At 27.3% G+C, this 16,830-nt stretch overlaps 1 protein-coding gene across 1 annotated transcript; it reads left to right on the forward strand.

Moving 5' to 3' along the window:
- The first annotated feature begins 2,021 nt into the window (after nt 1–2,021).
- On the forward strand, nt 2,022–15,443 carry LOC112601796 (facilitated trehalose transporter Tret1-like). Its single transcript, XM_025349575.1, has 7 exons — nt 2,022–2,367; nt 5,640–5,808; nt 6,974–7,230; nt 12,170–12,483; nt 13,083–13,196; nt 14,153–14,442; nt 14,747–15,443. The coding sequence occupies exons 2-7, from the start codon at nt 5,709–5,711 to the stop codon at nt 15,085–15,087; spliced, it is 1,416 nt and encodes a 471-aa protein (XP_025205360.1). The 5' UTR covers nt 2,022–2,367; nt 5,640–5,708; the 3' UTR covers nt 15,088–15,443.
- The last annotated feature ends 1,387 nt before the right edge of the window (nt 15,444–16,830 follow it).

Raw genomic sequence — 16,830 nt, forward strand, 5'->3', positions numbered from 1 at the left:
ATATTTTTGATATAGATAGGTGGAGCTGGAGGCCCTATGTCTCGTTCAGTGTGAGGCTGGTTCACAGGATCATCCTTGAGATTGGTTGAAGACAAAGTAGGAGCTATGTCATCAATATCATCAGTGGAGAGTAGGGCATAACGATTTGGTGAAGCATAGACTTTGGATTTTTTGTCATTTTGACTTGGTGAAGTTGACGAGGTTGACAAATTTTGTTTTGTGGTTTTTGGTGTACGCGGTGAAGCGGGACCAGCTTTTTGTATGTTATTCATATTGTTTTTATAATATTATATAATTGGAACTGATAGTTAATAATGACCATAATAAATTATTAATGAGCGTGCGTGGCGATAACGGAGTGTTCATGATGAACGCCACGGCCGAACTATAAATTACATTTTTTGCATAGTTATAAAAAATGATGAAATCTATTGAATTATGTATAAATATACTTTATACCGATTCTATAAATATACTGTATGGCAGAGTCTAAAATACATCTAATTTCAGGGGACACACTTATTAATTTAACTGTTGACAGATTTCTATAGCAAAAAAAAACCTGTGTAGGTTGTAACTCTCAAAATCCCCTTTCTTTTAGGTAATACTTATTACCTTACACATTAATAATATTTATATGATATTGGTATAATATCATAGTAATCTGTTGTTCAAAAATTCTAAAATACCTACATAGTATCTTTATAGACAAAACCCCAAGTTTAAAACAAGAATTTTGTGGGACAAAAGTCCATTGGAACTAGGAACATGTGCTTGGTGGAACAATGTGTAATGACTCGTCAAAGTGTATGATATCAAATATAAATGCCTATCACTCGATATTTGTATAAAATTGATAATGATTCTCAATTTATTTTAAAATAAAGTTATAATAAAATTGTGTTGAAATTCCTAAATTGTTGTTATTACTTATTTCTGCAATCAAAACTAAAAACGTATTATAAAACTTGGGACACACATTTGTCATTCAGGGGACACATTTTGATTTTCAGGAGACACAATGTGTGTCAAGGAACACGGTAATTTGATTTATGGAACAACTATACAAATACCTATCAAATTATTTTCTAACTACTTAAAAACTTAATGCAAATGTTAAATAGTTGTATCATTTAAAATATTTTATTCATTCCAATTTTATATTTAGTAATAATAATTTTACACAAAACAAAAATTAATTTTAATTTAATTTGTTTCTTAACATAGATGTTTCCTTAAAACCAATTTTATTGCTGTTTTTATTGGATTTCAATATTTTTTTTTTTTAATTAATATAAAAAGTAACATGTACACAAACCCATCAGTGACTTTCAACAAACTAAATTTTATTTACTCAAATAATTACATAAATAAATATAAAAATGAAAAAAGTAAAAAAAGATGTTTATAGGGAATATATATGCATTTAAAAATACATTATACAATTATACCTGTATATTAGATTTTATTAAAAAAAAAAAAAATGAATGCACCGCGAAAAGATAAAATATTATTACATATATTTTAATGTTTTATCATTGGTTTTGAAAAATTATGTTCTATACTTTTCCTAGTTTTCTAATCAATTATCATGTTTTAACTATAATTAAGGGCTTTGAGTACTATAAAATATTTATTTTTTTCTTTAAAAAAATTATCGTATTTATATTTTCTATACATAAAAATTGTTTATCATAATTTTATTTATTTTAACAATTATAAATTCAAATTTCAGTAATCTCTTATCTGAATATCTAAAATTTTAATTTTTTTTTGTCTTAATCTTTACTTAGATAAAAATAAATAAATACCCGCAACTCTATGGTGATTTTTACAATGCAGACGTTATAGTATACGCTAGCATGATATGGCGATAAAAAAAAATAATAATCAAAACGTATCTAAGGTCACGCATATAATTTACATGAGTAATACGAATTATTTTAATTATGTTATTATATAAGCATAATATACTCGTGGTGTACTCCGAATCGAGATTGGTGAACGAATCAAAGTACATAAGAATATTTAAACTGGTTAAAAATGTATTCATTCTTTTTCTGACATAGGTACAATCCGTGCGTTTATTATGTTGTATGCGTCTTCCTCGTACGAGACCAGCCGCAATGTTCCATCGATAGTGACAACAAGTACATCGCAATATTGTAGTTAAAACATCAAACAGCTTAATGTTATATTGTGCTATTTATATTATATAATGATTTTTTTATTATTTGTCTAAAGTTATTATAGTATACTGTTACATTGTTTTAATTACCTACACAATAAAACGTTATTAAATAGATCGACGAATATTGGAGTAATATCACGAACGGTGTAATCAGTGGTTAATATATTTTTCTGAAGGTATTTATCACGCTAAATGTTTTTATTTTTTTTTTACTCAAATATTATATTGTATGTACGTACAAAATAGACAAAAAACTAATAACTCAATATGCAATTTTATTTTCAAGAACATGACCAATATTTATTGTTAAAAAACACGAAAAACTCATTTCCTTCATTACTAGCTCATTCGTTGTGATTCGTGTGCTGTCAAAAATCGTACCCATTATTTATTTATTTTTTATGTTATAATATGTTTTAAATGGTTCTTCATCTTTATATTATATCCCTTGATAATTTTAGAGTTAACTGACTTATAAGTTATAAGTAAAGGATCTTAACTTTTTGAAACGCTACATAAATATATTTGTTCGTCCTTAAATAAAATAAAATATAATAACAATACACAATAAATCATTTATTTTACATTCAATTGTGTTCCGGTATTTAGCTAAAAATATAAAATTAAGGCAATTAAGTATTAAGATTTCTGTGTTTTATTTTTAAATTGATAACCACTAAAATCTAAAAATATTTTTTAAGAATAAATTGTATTCAAAAGTTTAATTCATCATTTATAAGTCAGCACTCATCAATCATCAGTAAAGTACTATAGTACATATACGAGTTATACGTATTTATTGTTAAGATTCTATGAATATATCACGTCTATTTTAAATTTATCACAAGATTTTTCCACAGTATGGGTATACTGATTTTGATCGTACTGTTTATTTTATTAATAATTATCAAGTCAATAGTAATTATATTGATAGTATGAATATACAGTCATATTATAGTATAATAATATTATAAGTAATAAGCACGATAGTTTATAATTCTGATCTTAATTTATTAAAGTTTCTAGTATTTTATTAGAATCATCTAAAACTTAAAAATGTTAATGTTCGTATATAGACCGAACATTTATCGGTAAAATGAAGAACACCTGACCATACACCAATCAATATTGTCTTTATTTGAATGTTGAAGGTTTCTTTTATTCTATGTACTTTTTATTATCTATTTACAATAATGCACTATTATACCGTTATTACTGAACTATATTATTCCAAATATTTCGAATCGTTACCAACTATGCAATTAAATTATAATTGCATATAGGTATTGAATAAATTATCCTTATAGGCATATAATTGGAAAATCGCATTGCTCGATTTTGAAGCTTATCATAGTCTATGTTTTTACTCTTTTTAGTTTTATTTTTGTTCATCAATGTGTTTCGTTTTTGATACTGTATAGGGTCTTATCATTTTAATAATCCATTATTAAATATACATGTATTAATATAAATATATTAAATATTATAGAAAAAATATGACAAAAATATACTATGATATTGAACTGTCTGTATATTTTCTTTTAAATAATGCTAAAGTATATGACTATTTGAACAATAAAATTTTAAATATCAATTTAAATAAAGTAATATCTAAATCTTTCTTTTTGATACCAATAGTTAACATAAACGTTTCTATTTAATGAGGTTAGATATTGTTATTACAAAATACTGTCATCAAAATATATAATTGTATTCTAATAGTTATCTGTTCGTATATGTCAATTTATGGTACTTGTCGGTCAATCCTTATCTTATACTAACCATGATCACAGCATACGATTATTTTGAGATCATAATTTTAAATAACTATTTTAAACAAACTATTTGGTTTGTTGCTTAATAATTACGAAAAATGAACCAACTGATTTAAAATATATTAGTATTAAACAACAAAATTAATATTTTATATATTCATGCGAAATAAATTAAATATTGATTTATAAACTGTATCCAATTTGCTTATTCGACACTATAATATTATGTGCTATACGTGGCAATACATACTACACACCCTTAAATGACCAACACGTAAAAACAGCTGGTGAATGAATAATGATTATTTAAACAAATACATATGAATACTTATGTATCAAACATATGAAGTAAATATAGACAATTCAATATACAGTTTCCTGTATCAGTAGTAGGTTTTATAAAAAGACGAGATTTAGACTTTATCGCTTGAAAAATTGTGAAGTTTTAGTTGGAAGAATTTTTATTGTGAAAACCAATAATTATACCACTTTTAACATATGCCTGCCCTGTTTGGACGGTAGCCTCACCCATTAAAATTAAAAAAATCCAAATTCATCAAAACAAATTCCTTAGGATTTGCTTAAAAACACCATGGTTTATGAGAAATCGCCAAATACACAATGACACTGGAATATCCCTAATAGATATCTGGATTAAAACCCAACTTAAAAACTTTCACGCCAAGTTGAAAGACTCGGACGGAGCCCGCCATTATCAACTAGGAAGAAAAACCCAAAATAAGCGACTACAACCTCGACTTCCCCAAGACATCCTCCTAACGGACACTGAAGAGCTTTCATCAGAAGACGAATAATAATATCAAACATATAACTATGTATTACGATACCATTATTATCACTAATTTAAATGTAAAAACTAAATTTTATCTAAAATCTAAATTTATTGTACTTGTAATAGCATCTAATGTGCTGAAACATTTTAATATTAACAAATAAAAAAAAAATTAAAAAAATTGTGAAAACAAATTTTGATTTATTAACAAATTTACTGTGTTTTAATTGGATCGATATTCAATATTTGTTTTTTAAATTAAAAGTTGAAACGATCATTTTCATATGATTATATTTATTATAGCCCATAATATTAACAATTTTTGGAATAATAACATTTACTTATGGTTAAATTCAGTAAATGTTATTATGAATGATGATCAAAGTCATTTGTTCAATTTGCAGAGTCTTGTAGTTTTAGTATGCGATTTCGTTTTATTTTTAATCATTTTTAGTGGTTTGAAAATAGTGACCATAATATTATCTGACTTGCGCTTGCGCGTAAGAAAGTGCAGTGATTAAAAATTAATATTTCATTCATACGATCGCTTATTTTATAAACTTTCCAGAATAACCAAGATAGACAATCGCTCTAAAGTGATGCTGATGATAAATTTCAACTTGTATAATATTACTAAATATAATAATATATAGTGTTTGCTAAAATTTGGCTCGGCCAGTTTTAATTTACAGCTGATTTTTGTAAATCATAAATCATAGCATCTCATAAATATATGAAAAGTAAAATTAGATATTTTCATTGAGTATTTGTAATATTTGTATAACTGTTACATGAGTTTAAAAATCTAACAGCTATATTATACAATAATGCTTACGAGTAGAAGCTCTATATGTAACTCTGTAATTATTTTATGTTTCAGGCTATATTCTAATAAGAGAATTCAAATACCACTGTTCCTAATACGTTGAAATTGTCAGTATAAAACGATATGTTTAAAAAGATATTCAAAGAAAATGATAAACTTATTGAAACAAAAGAAGCTGAAGACATAAAATGTGATCGTAGACAACTGTTGTCATGCTTTCTAGGTAAGATATTTTTAAATCAATTATATATTCGCACAGCGGTACCTAGATAAATAATATTGTAGACTGTAGTTAATATTTTTGGACAATAAAATACCTGATATTGTTTTACTAACTGGTATTTATTTTCAAAAAATAAATGATACCGCATAATCAATATAATTAATTAAAATAAATTAAGGATGGGTTGATGGAATAGATTGTTCAAACTTAAAGAAATCCAATTAACTTTAATTTTTAAGAAAAATGGATATTCGAATTTGCACTTAAACTCAAATACCTCAAATAGTTTAAATAGTTCTAGTATAAATGAGTTCGAAATGTTCATGTATGACAGCAGATTAATTTGGAATTTTTTTTTTTTTTTTTTATCAAGAGAACATGTTGTTAATTTTTAAAAATGTTCATATAATGTCTTATTTTAATTAAAAAATTATCAAATGTACATTAAAAAATATACATTTATGCATCAAAAAATTAAAAATATGACCTAAAAAAAAAATCATTCGCTCATATTACATTAAAATATCACATTTTTTCTTTAAATCTTTTATTTATTTTTATTATTTTTATTTTATGAATTTTCTATGCATTTATATATGTAAAAGAACAATAATAGAGCAAATATAGATCTAATCTATCCACTGATCATTAAGATAAAAATTAGTTTTCATGGCATATTCACATTATTTAATATATATGTAATAATTATTTATCAAAATATACAGTAAAAACTTAAATACGGTCTAATAATGAAAAAATTTCTCCTTTAAACCAAAAAATGTCAAAATATGCAAAATTATGTACTAAAAACTTTTAATATTTGATCACAAACGATGTGAAAATAATGTATTGTGTACTTAATAAAATAAACATACGATAAAGTTAACCTGAAAGAATATGAAAATGCATGAAAGTCCTAACTTAAATAATAACTATTCATTTTTTTTTTTTTAATTCGATTTAAAAATTATAAGTTAAACCCTTAATAGTTTGAAATCAACATTTATTTTAGGTACTACTATTATATATTTTAAAATTTGTTATGATTAAATGTTTAAAGGTTCGAATAAAATTAAGTTTGAGTTCATGGAAATTTAAGTTCAAATCATTCAAAATTGATTTTGAATTGTGTCAATATTTTATATTATTTATATTATGTATATAGCCTCGTTGATGTCACTATCGGCGGGCACAGTTGTCGCAGGATGGTCGCCAACCGAAGGAAGTTCGAAAGAAAAAGATTTGGAAAATTGGTCCGTCGAACAGGAATCGTGGATTATATCGATTTACTTGTTCGGTGCGCTGATTGGAGCATTACCAGCCGGCTTTTTGAGTCAAAAGTATGGCCGCAAGTTGTTCCTTCTCTGGCTAGCCGCCCCCATGATAGTCGGATGGATAATTTGTCTATTTCGGTTGCAGAGCGTGAGTATGACATTCAATCACTTTGTCAAATTAAAACTATACTCTAACCCGTGTTTGGTTTGAAAACGTATCAGTCTCGGTGTTCACAACATTTTAAAGTATGTCTATATATCGTGTTACAGTTTTGATGTCTGAATTGAGTCATTGAAGTATGTTTTTTTATTCAACGAAAGCTTTGCTCAGAGGATAAGTCATACGTGTAGACATCATTTTCACATGATAAATGACACATAGATCGCGATAAAAAAAAATGTATGACCAATGACCGTTATTTATGTTGTCAAATTTTGCTGGTTTAGTTTGAAAGAAAAAATAAAAATAGTAAAATATGTACAGCTTACAACTGTTTTTTGACAAAATCTGACCACTTGCATTCGATTACCGACTATATAGCGATTACTAGTTAGCCCTTATTTTATATACAATACATTTTTATTTTCGTTTTCACGGGCTTACGAGTTAAGACTATCTGTGATCCTATAACCTAATGAATCAAAAATATTCAAAATACAGGTATCGATAAATACTTTTATAATATGTTTTATTTTTCCAGATGAATTTATATAATCAATGAAAAATTTGAATTATCAATGTATACTATTAGTATTCGAAATCAGAAAAAAAGTTTAATATTTTGGTGAAAATCTACATCACTTGTAAGAAAACTAAACACATTAAGTTATATACTTAAATATCCTTTACCCAGTCTACCCACATATTTCATGCGCGGTTCGAGTTCTATTCAAATTAATTCAGGACCTAAGTATAGTGTATCATCGGGGTTTTATCGATTCCCCCGTTTTAATATCAGTTCTGTCGGTTATCGATTATCGATTTTTCAATTTGTTTATATAGATTGATTCCGTCGAATATTTGTTTATGTTGGTTATATAAAGTATATTTTTAATTAATAGTATAGGCACACTCAGTTTATCATAGCTTTTTTTTTCAAATAAAAACATCTCAAAAAACAATTGATTGTCGCCCATAACGAAAAATATACACAAGTATACATATTATATTATGGCAAAAAAAGCAATCAAATATAATTCATTTTTTTAAATAGCAGTTTTATACCAGTTTAACGTAAGTTAATCTATAATTTTTTTTATTTAAATAATCGTCAAAAAATTTTGTTAAATATTTATTTTAAATTTCGAAATTTTTTTTTTGCTTGTTTTATTATTATTTAGCCCTCTTATTATTACTTAAGATTCAGTTTTTATTTTTAAATTTAATACGTGGGAAAACAAAATTATACTTGGGTGTGCTTTGCTGAATTTTATGTTAAGTTATGAATGGAACTATACACAACTGTTAGTTGTTCGTTCTAAAAAAATTGGAGATGATGCTCACATTTTTGGATTAAATTCTGATGTTTCATCAATATAATTATTATATAAATAATCACACAATTTTTAATCTCGCGTTTAAATCAATATGTAAAAAAGTTCAGCGAAGTCGATAGTCAGCGGAATCAATATGTAGAAAAGTTCAGCGGAATAAATATGTAAAAAATTTGGCGGAGTTGATATGCGGCACAAATGACATACGCCCGTTTCACCAAGTAAAAACCTGATATCCATTATTGGGTTTTACAATTATTTTAATCTATGTACAACTATAATGTACGCTGTTTTTCAAATACGATACGATTTACGATTTATAACCCACACCAATATTTTATATTATTATAGCAAAAATATTAAATATTACAGATTTAAATTGTCATGCTAAATATGTCTATAACACATATCAAGCAATTTATATTTTAACAAAAGTAATCGCATTTTATAATTTATTTCCATACTTAAACGAGATTATAAGCACTATAAGGTATACATCCTGTTTGACCTATATACTTTCTTATTGAGTTTTGCGTGTATAAAACAAATTTGGAAGTTAACATTGTTACATGAATAATGTCGTTTATGATTATTTTATTATAATATTACTAATAAGTAAAATTATTATACATATAGGTAATAGATTCGTTTTTGTTATAATTGACGCAATAATCATAAAACAGTTGAAGACAATTTTTAAAAAAATGTTGGCAATTACTAATTTTTGTAATCGTTTTATACCGTAATTTACCCGCACAACATATATACCTGCTGTGTTTCTACCAAATAGTATGTTACAAGTTGTAATTAATAATTTAGTTATCTATACAATTTCACTAAGACAGCAATATGTTTTATGTATAACTACGAAAAAACAGTCATCCAGAATAATAATAATACAATAAGTATTGGTAATTAACTTCAAGTACGCATGTTTAAACCGAAAATTGGAACGTAATAAATATGAAGGAAAAATTGAGTCTTCTATTTTACGACCGTATTATGTTGAATTCAATGGCTTTTAGTTTTCTTAAGGATATACTTATCTACTTAACGTAAATCTCATTTTTCACTGTTTATTATCATAATGTATATTGATTTATTCATGCGCCGTTTTATTTCAAGAATTAATGTAATTGCGTTATGCCAAGTAAAATAAACAAAACGTTTATCCACGTTATATTATAATGTTACGTTAATTTTACTCACTTATTTCCTGTTAGTTGAAGATACCTATTTGTTATTCATAATAACTCGTTAACACAATTATTCTTATTAAACATAATGTCGTTTACAGAGATTTTACACAATAATATATTACTGTTATATTCTATTTACAAAACACAATAAATAACGTCCTTGATTTTAAATTGTGTGTTTTTCATAATTATTTGAGGTTTTAAGGTTTTTCATCGACTACTTTGAATTAAAACAATTGTTTTTACGTCGTATATAAAGATTTTCATGACCGATTCGTACCAAGATGGTACACAGTGATCGTCTTTTATAAGTATAACAATATGTTACAGTACAGCCATTGCAGCTATAAACATTTGGAATTTAATTTTTAAGTACAAATATTTGGGTATATGAATTCAACAGCTTTTTGTCGACGATAATTGCAAATCCATGTCCCAGGGTACTATGACATTCAGTAACGATTATGTAAAAAAATGATATCACTGAAGTGTTTTGACGTGTCTAAGGTCGGTATACTTTAAAAGGAGGTTAAAAATTTATAATTGTTGTCTTATCTGTACTGGCTTGAAAACTAAACCAACGCATATCACGACTAATTTATTTATAAAACATCCACACAATATAAGTGAAATATATTTTGCACCACACTAATATCGGAGAATTACCAGTCAAATCAGATTTATATTTAAAAGTAATTTGGCGCATTATTTATATATATGTATATATATTTTTTTTTTTTTTTTTGGCATTAAATAAACGTGAAAATAGATTTTTAAAAAAGAAAACATTTCAAGTATAATAATAATATGTAGGTAAATATATGGTTATTGCCTATTGGCTCATATAATGTGTTCCTTTAAATCGAATCACAAGCAGAAATTAAACCGAGTCTATAACATTTTAAAGCAAACGGATGCGAGTGATTACTCGAAATAGTTTATTTTCGGCGACAAATGTTTTTAATTCAATGTTTTTAGCAATTTATCACTTCAAAAAGTTAGAATATCCAGGTCACTAACCTAGAAATAGACACAGCCTATAACGGTGTCACCAACCTCCCCTAAATCCGGGATATATTTTGGCACTACTTAATTCGCTTTTTTTGGCTCAGTCGCATTAACAACAAAATATGGATCGTGTATACTAGGGGTTAGCAACCTGCGGCCCGTGTAGCGATTTTATGCGACCCGCAATTACAATTTATAATATTGGTATAAAAACATGGGATATCACATCATGTTAGTTGATAACCTAACTTTGTTAATATATACCACGTTAAATTAATACAGGTATCAAACAGTGACGAAACTTAAATAAATGAAATTAACCTTTGCTTAAAATTTTAACTGTAAAACTAAATAAAATAAAGTGTATAGCCCGTGAAAATTGTTTTTACTATTTTTTTTGGCCCTTGGCATCAAAAAAGTTGCCGACCCCGGCTATATATGTTACCGGAAAAGATGGATAATGTCTAGTCAATCACGATAATGTCTAATTTAGTAAGAAATTAATGTCAATAACTAGTCATTGATGACAATTCCTAGTAAAAGAAGACTTTGGTGATAACTAGGGTTAGGATGTTTATGACTTTTGCATATTTTTTCTTTTAGTCGTGCACATTGTAGATTTAGTAACAAATTCGTTTTGTATGACGTAGAATCAATCAGATAAATTCAATTTTATGTTGTAAATTTTAAAATATAAACTTCAATATAACGTAAATGACATATTTATTTTTTTTTAAGAGCATATTTTGATATTTATTAGATATATTTGCATATATTTTTTAGTCTTTTTTAAGTCACAAACATCCTAATTCTAATGATAACATTAAAAATTAAGTTAATAATCGAATAATATATTATAATATTTTAAAACATTTAGGATTAACCATTATTTTTATTACATCGATTTTTTTTTTTTTATGAAACATCAATATTTTATATTTTGTCTTCCTTATTATTACACGGTAAACTGTTATGATACTTAGAATTACATAATATAGTAGATGCATGACAAGCACATCTATTGGTTTTACACTGTGTTTTACAATGGTATCTTGTAAGTTCTTGCGATTCAGATATACTGTTGAAAACAGTTACAATAGGTCATGATGACCTAAAACCGGGTTTACCATATACGAGTATACTTTAGGTTACCACCTACCTTTGTTTCATAATCAGATCGATCACCGATAAAGCGGTGTTGATAGTAGTCTTGATACGGATTCATAACATTGCCTAATACGATACGGAAATGTTGATAGAGCTACTACGAAATATCGGAAATTTCCTGTCCTTTCCAGTCGTCGTCGACAATGACCAGGAAATAACGACAATTCCTGAACTATCGTCTTTCCCGGTGACTTATACAGCGCGTTTGTCGGTTTTCAGTTGTTCCTGGAGTGCTTGGGACGATTCATTTGCGGGTTATCGGTAGGCGCGACCACCGTGGCCGTGCCGCTTTACGCCCGCGAGGTGTCGTCGGACCTTCTGCGCGGCCGCACCGGCGTGTTCCTGGACTTCATGCTGTGCGCCGGCATACTGTACGCGTACGTGGCCAGGACGGTGTTGGAGGGTATGCGACAGTTCTGTGTGGCGTGCACATTGGTGCCCGTCGTGTTCGTACTGCTGTTCTCGTGCATGCCCGATTCGCCTATCCACCTGTACAACGTGGGCAAGTACGATCAGGCGGCATCGGCACTGAGGTCAGTATGATATTATTATTGTGTTGTATGTTTTAACCGCAGCCGGTCGAGCTCAAAAATAATTTATTATAGTACCCACCATCACTCGTGTCGCCTTTTCCTGGTCCTAGGACTTCATAGTCCCGTATTGGAAAACCACACTTTCATCGAATTGCTTGCTATTATTATTATTTTTTTTTTTTTAGTCCTTTACCACATCCTATTATTGATCGCTTAAAGTTGAGAGACGAACGGAACACTGGACCACAACTTTGCGAAATACCGCTTGCCATTTCTTTCCACCCGTCAAATTTTAAAATGTCAACGTTCATTAATATAATAATATAATTTAATGCACACTAATGATTCAGAGTATAATAATCTAAATTAAACTGTTTTTTCTATGATATTAACATAATAAGCGTAAACTAATATAAATCCTTGTAAAAAAAAACTGAATATTTATATACGCAAGTTTTACCTATAAACCACTATTCCTCCAAGCAAATTTTAAGTTAAGTTAGACTAAAATAAATTGATTATTTCAAATTTACGTGTTATTCGCATTGAAAATTATTTTATCATATATTATTTATTAAACCGTAGTTTGTTGTTTTCAGATGGTTTAGGGGAAGGCGATTTGATGTTAAAAACGAGTTCGATAAAATAGAAACATCCAAGTATCACGACGATGAGTTATTTGAACGTAATGGAAAGATGAGTGCCAAAAACAAGTAAAAATATTTATTTTTTTACGGTCTACGTTTTTTATTGTATAAACGGATATTAATATTATATGACGCGGTCTCTTATATTTTCTACTAACCTTGAACAATTTTACTTCAATGCATATTGGCATATTGCAGTATTATTTGATTACTCAATAATTCAATAAATAACACGATGAACACAATAATTTATATTATGAAACTTTGATAAACATGTTGTACTCGTAAATCATCATCTAAATCCTAATATCATTTGTATGCCAATAAACTGTTGGTTTTTTTGAAGGGGGGACGAGCGTTTAGTGATGTAAGTAAATAACATTTAATACTATAATTTATTATAATATCGGTATGTTTGGATTATGGTATCATCTATCAACCAGAATAATCCATCGAAATACCGGATAGGTTAATGTATAAAGTTTAGGTGTTCCTAAACTCCTGTCAATCCACTGAAAGCTTAGTTTATATTTTTCCGGTCAAAATAATAACGTTTAATATGTCTTTTAATGTTAGCTGATAAAGTAAAATCGCCAGAATGGCGAACCTAATATAAGGTGTATACAGACACAGCTATTTGTATGCAGTGATTGAAAAAAGAATTGTACATTAAAGTCTGGTGTGTTTGTTTTTTAATTTATTACCCTTTACTAAAACTAAAATGATAACAATTAATTTTCCATTCTTAGAGTACAAAATAAATTTATGAGTGTAGTCAATGTTAATTAAAAAAATAAAATAATAACTTTGAACTTAATTTAGGTTTTTATTTTATAAAAATGTGTAACGTAATTTAGTTACTCGAATTAATTTATATTTTTAAATTGACTTGAACTTAGCTTGATTCCTTTTTTAATTTTTAGGCTGATTTAATTCAATTCAATAACACACAAAGTATTAGGTTAATTTTTTACAATAATGCTAAAGAGGATTAATAATGTATTATTAAACCATGGTTTCAGGAAATTTCTAGCAAAGGTGGCGATCATTTCTTTCGGCCTAGTGATCGTTCAACGAATGTCCGGCGCTGGTGGTGTGATCCAGTACTCGGTCACGTTATTTAAAAGATCCGGAAGTACCATCGAACCGAACTTGGCATGCATCATAGTCGGTACATTCCAATTAGTCGCTTCTGGAGTTTCATTTCTGCTCGTCGATAAGATCGGACGAAGAACTCTGCTATTGATCTCATCCGCGATCATTATCGCGTGCCTCGTATTTTTGATATTTTACTTCAGCTTTATAGAAAACGGTGAGTGCAATTTTATTATTATTAGTTTCATTTCAAAATATATACTATACAAATTGATTTAGCTGGCATAGTATTATCTAAAACGTCATATCGAATCGAAAAAGATAATAATATGTTATACGATTGCTATAAAATAGTAATGTGATTATTTCCCTATCTTATCGAAAATTCGATTGTCGATTATTATCTATTTTCTGTATAGAACATAAATACCTCTAAACATAATAATTTGTAATAAATATTGCCAAAAAAATCATAAATAGTATTTTTTAAAATCTTTATGCAAATTTTATCATGTATTTAGAAACACTAGCTGATTCACCATGGAGGATGTCCCTGCTGTTTGTCCTATGCATATTCATATCTGCTTTCCGGTTGGGCCTGGGGCCCATCCCATGGTTTATAAGCACCGAGCTATCACCGGCCTTGTATGGTAGCCGCATTCAATCCATGACAGCATCTTTTTCCTGGACCCTGTCGTTTTTCATCCTGAAGTCATTCAAAATCCTCTTTGAGTATAACCCCGTATTATTGTGGTGTTTGTTTACCATGTTATCGGTCATCGGGTTCCTGTTCATGCTGTTCTATGTACCCGAGACTAACAACAAAAGTCGTGAACAGATCCATCTTGATCTGATTAAATAGGTTGATCTAAACAGTATCTAGTGTCTTCACGAACTTTGGCGTAACTAATGATAAGCTTATAGAATGGAGCCACCCGAGTGGAGAAAGCATTTCAAACTTTCAGATTTGAGATATCGCTTGGGTTTATACATATATATATATATATATTGTTACATTATATAAGGTGTATCACATCGATCTCACATAGCCAAATGTAATTTTATTGTAAAGTTGTCTTAACTTCATAATACACCGTATGTCTGTATATACTTACAGTACAGTACTAAATTGTTACACGAATGCAAAATTCAAAACAATAGTTAAGTTAGTAAAAAAAAAGGATACTTAATTAAAAAAAAAAAAAAAACTTTGTAACAAAATATAGACTTATTTTCAAACATTTACGATGTTAAGATTATTATACTATATTATTGTGAATCACAATTAACCAAAAAAAGAAAAATGAAAAGCTTTTGTATACAATTTGTATTATATAGTTACAATTTTTACTATTTATAAGTTTTAAATATCAATACGATTATTATGCGTGTAATTATTATAATAATTAAAAACACATAATATTGTTATATTGTTGTTCGTTTTTTTGAATTATGAAGGCATATAATGTACTTTTTTATTTATTTAAGTATACATTTTGTTATTTTTAAAATCAACAAATCTAAAATGTTCACCTCATCAATGTTTTTGTTGTAATTTGGAATCTGAGCTGCCAAGGGTTTTTATTTTTTAATAAACAAAACAAACAAAAATAAAAATTTTAAATTTAAAACTGTTATCAATGGTGCCTATAGTATATCATACCAATGTTATTGGATCAACATCTATCTAAGATTATAACTTATAATTTATTAATTATAATATAATTAACAAGAAACCGAGATGAACGATTAATTATTGAATAAAAAATATAATCGTACAATATTATTGCATATATGATATATGTGTGTGGTTTAAAGTGATAAGCAGATTACAACCTATAGTAAATACAAAATTAATGAAGTAACAAAAAATACCATCGTATAAAAGATAAATCAAAAGTAATAGGTACCTACGTTACAATAAGTTATTTAAGGAACGTACAATCTAAATTTAATGAATTATTGTCATTATTATTTTTTATTATTTATTTATATAGACAAGTACTTAATATTATTGTATAAATCATATATTATGGTATATTATATGTCACATACTGTGTGTGTCAGTCGTGTATTGTATCTTTCCGTTTCTCAAACGACATCTGTACCTATATCAAACTAACAATTTACAATTATATAAATTTTATAATACATGCATAATAGTTTAACTAAATTATTTATTTATGGTTAACTTCAACTGAATCAATGATGGATACAAGACAAATTCGAATTCGCGAAAAAGTTACTTAACTATAATAATATTTTGTTTTATTTAAATATTTCTTCAGACATCATAATATGTGGTCAAATTATTTTTTGCCACATTTCACGAGAATAATAATAGATTAATAACTATCATGGATTAAACATTAATTATAGTAAATTTATAATCAAGTTATTTTTGGACGTTTAGAAGACGATGTTCAACATTCATCTGTATATTTTTTATCATCTGATTAGATTTAGTATAAGTATTTTATCAACTTGTATATATATATATATATAATTTTCCCAAACGAGAAAAAAAATGTATATTAATAATTTATTGTGACAATATGAATCAAATTTTTTGTCTTTTACATTTTTTTTAAATGTTATTATTGAT

This window comes from Melanaphis sacchari, unplaced genomic scaffold (genome assembly GCF_002803265.2).
Source record: "Melanaphis sacchari strain LSU unplaced genomic scaffold, SCAv2.0 Contig7_pilon_pilon, whole genome shotgun sequence".
Lineage (NCBI taxonomy): Eukaryota > Metazoa > Arthropoda > Insecta > Hemiptera > Aphididae > Melanaphis > Melanaphis sacchari.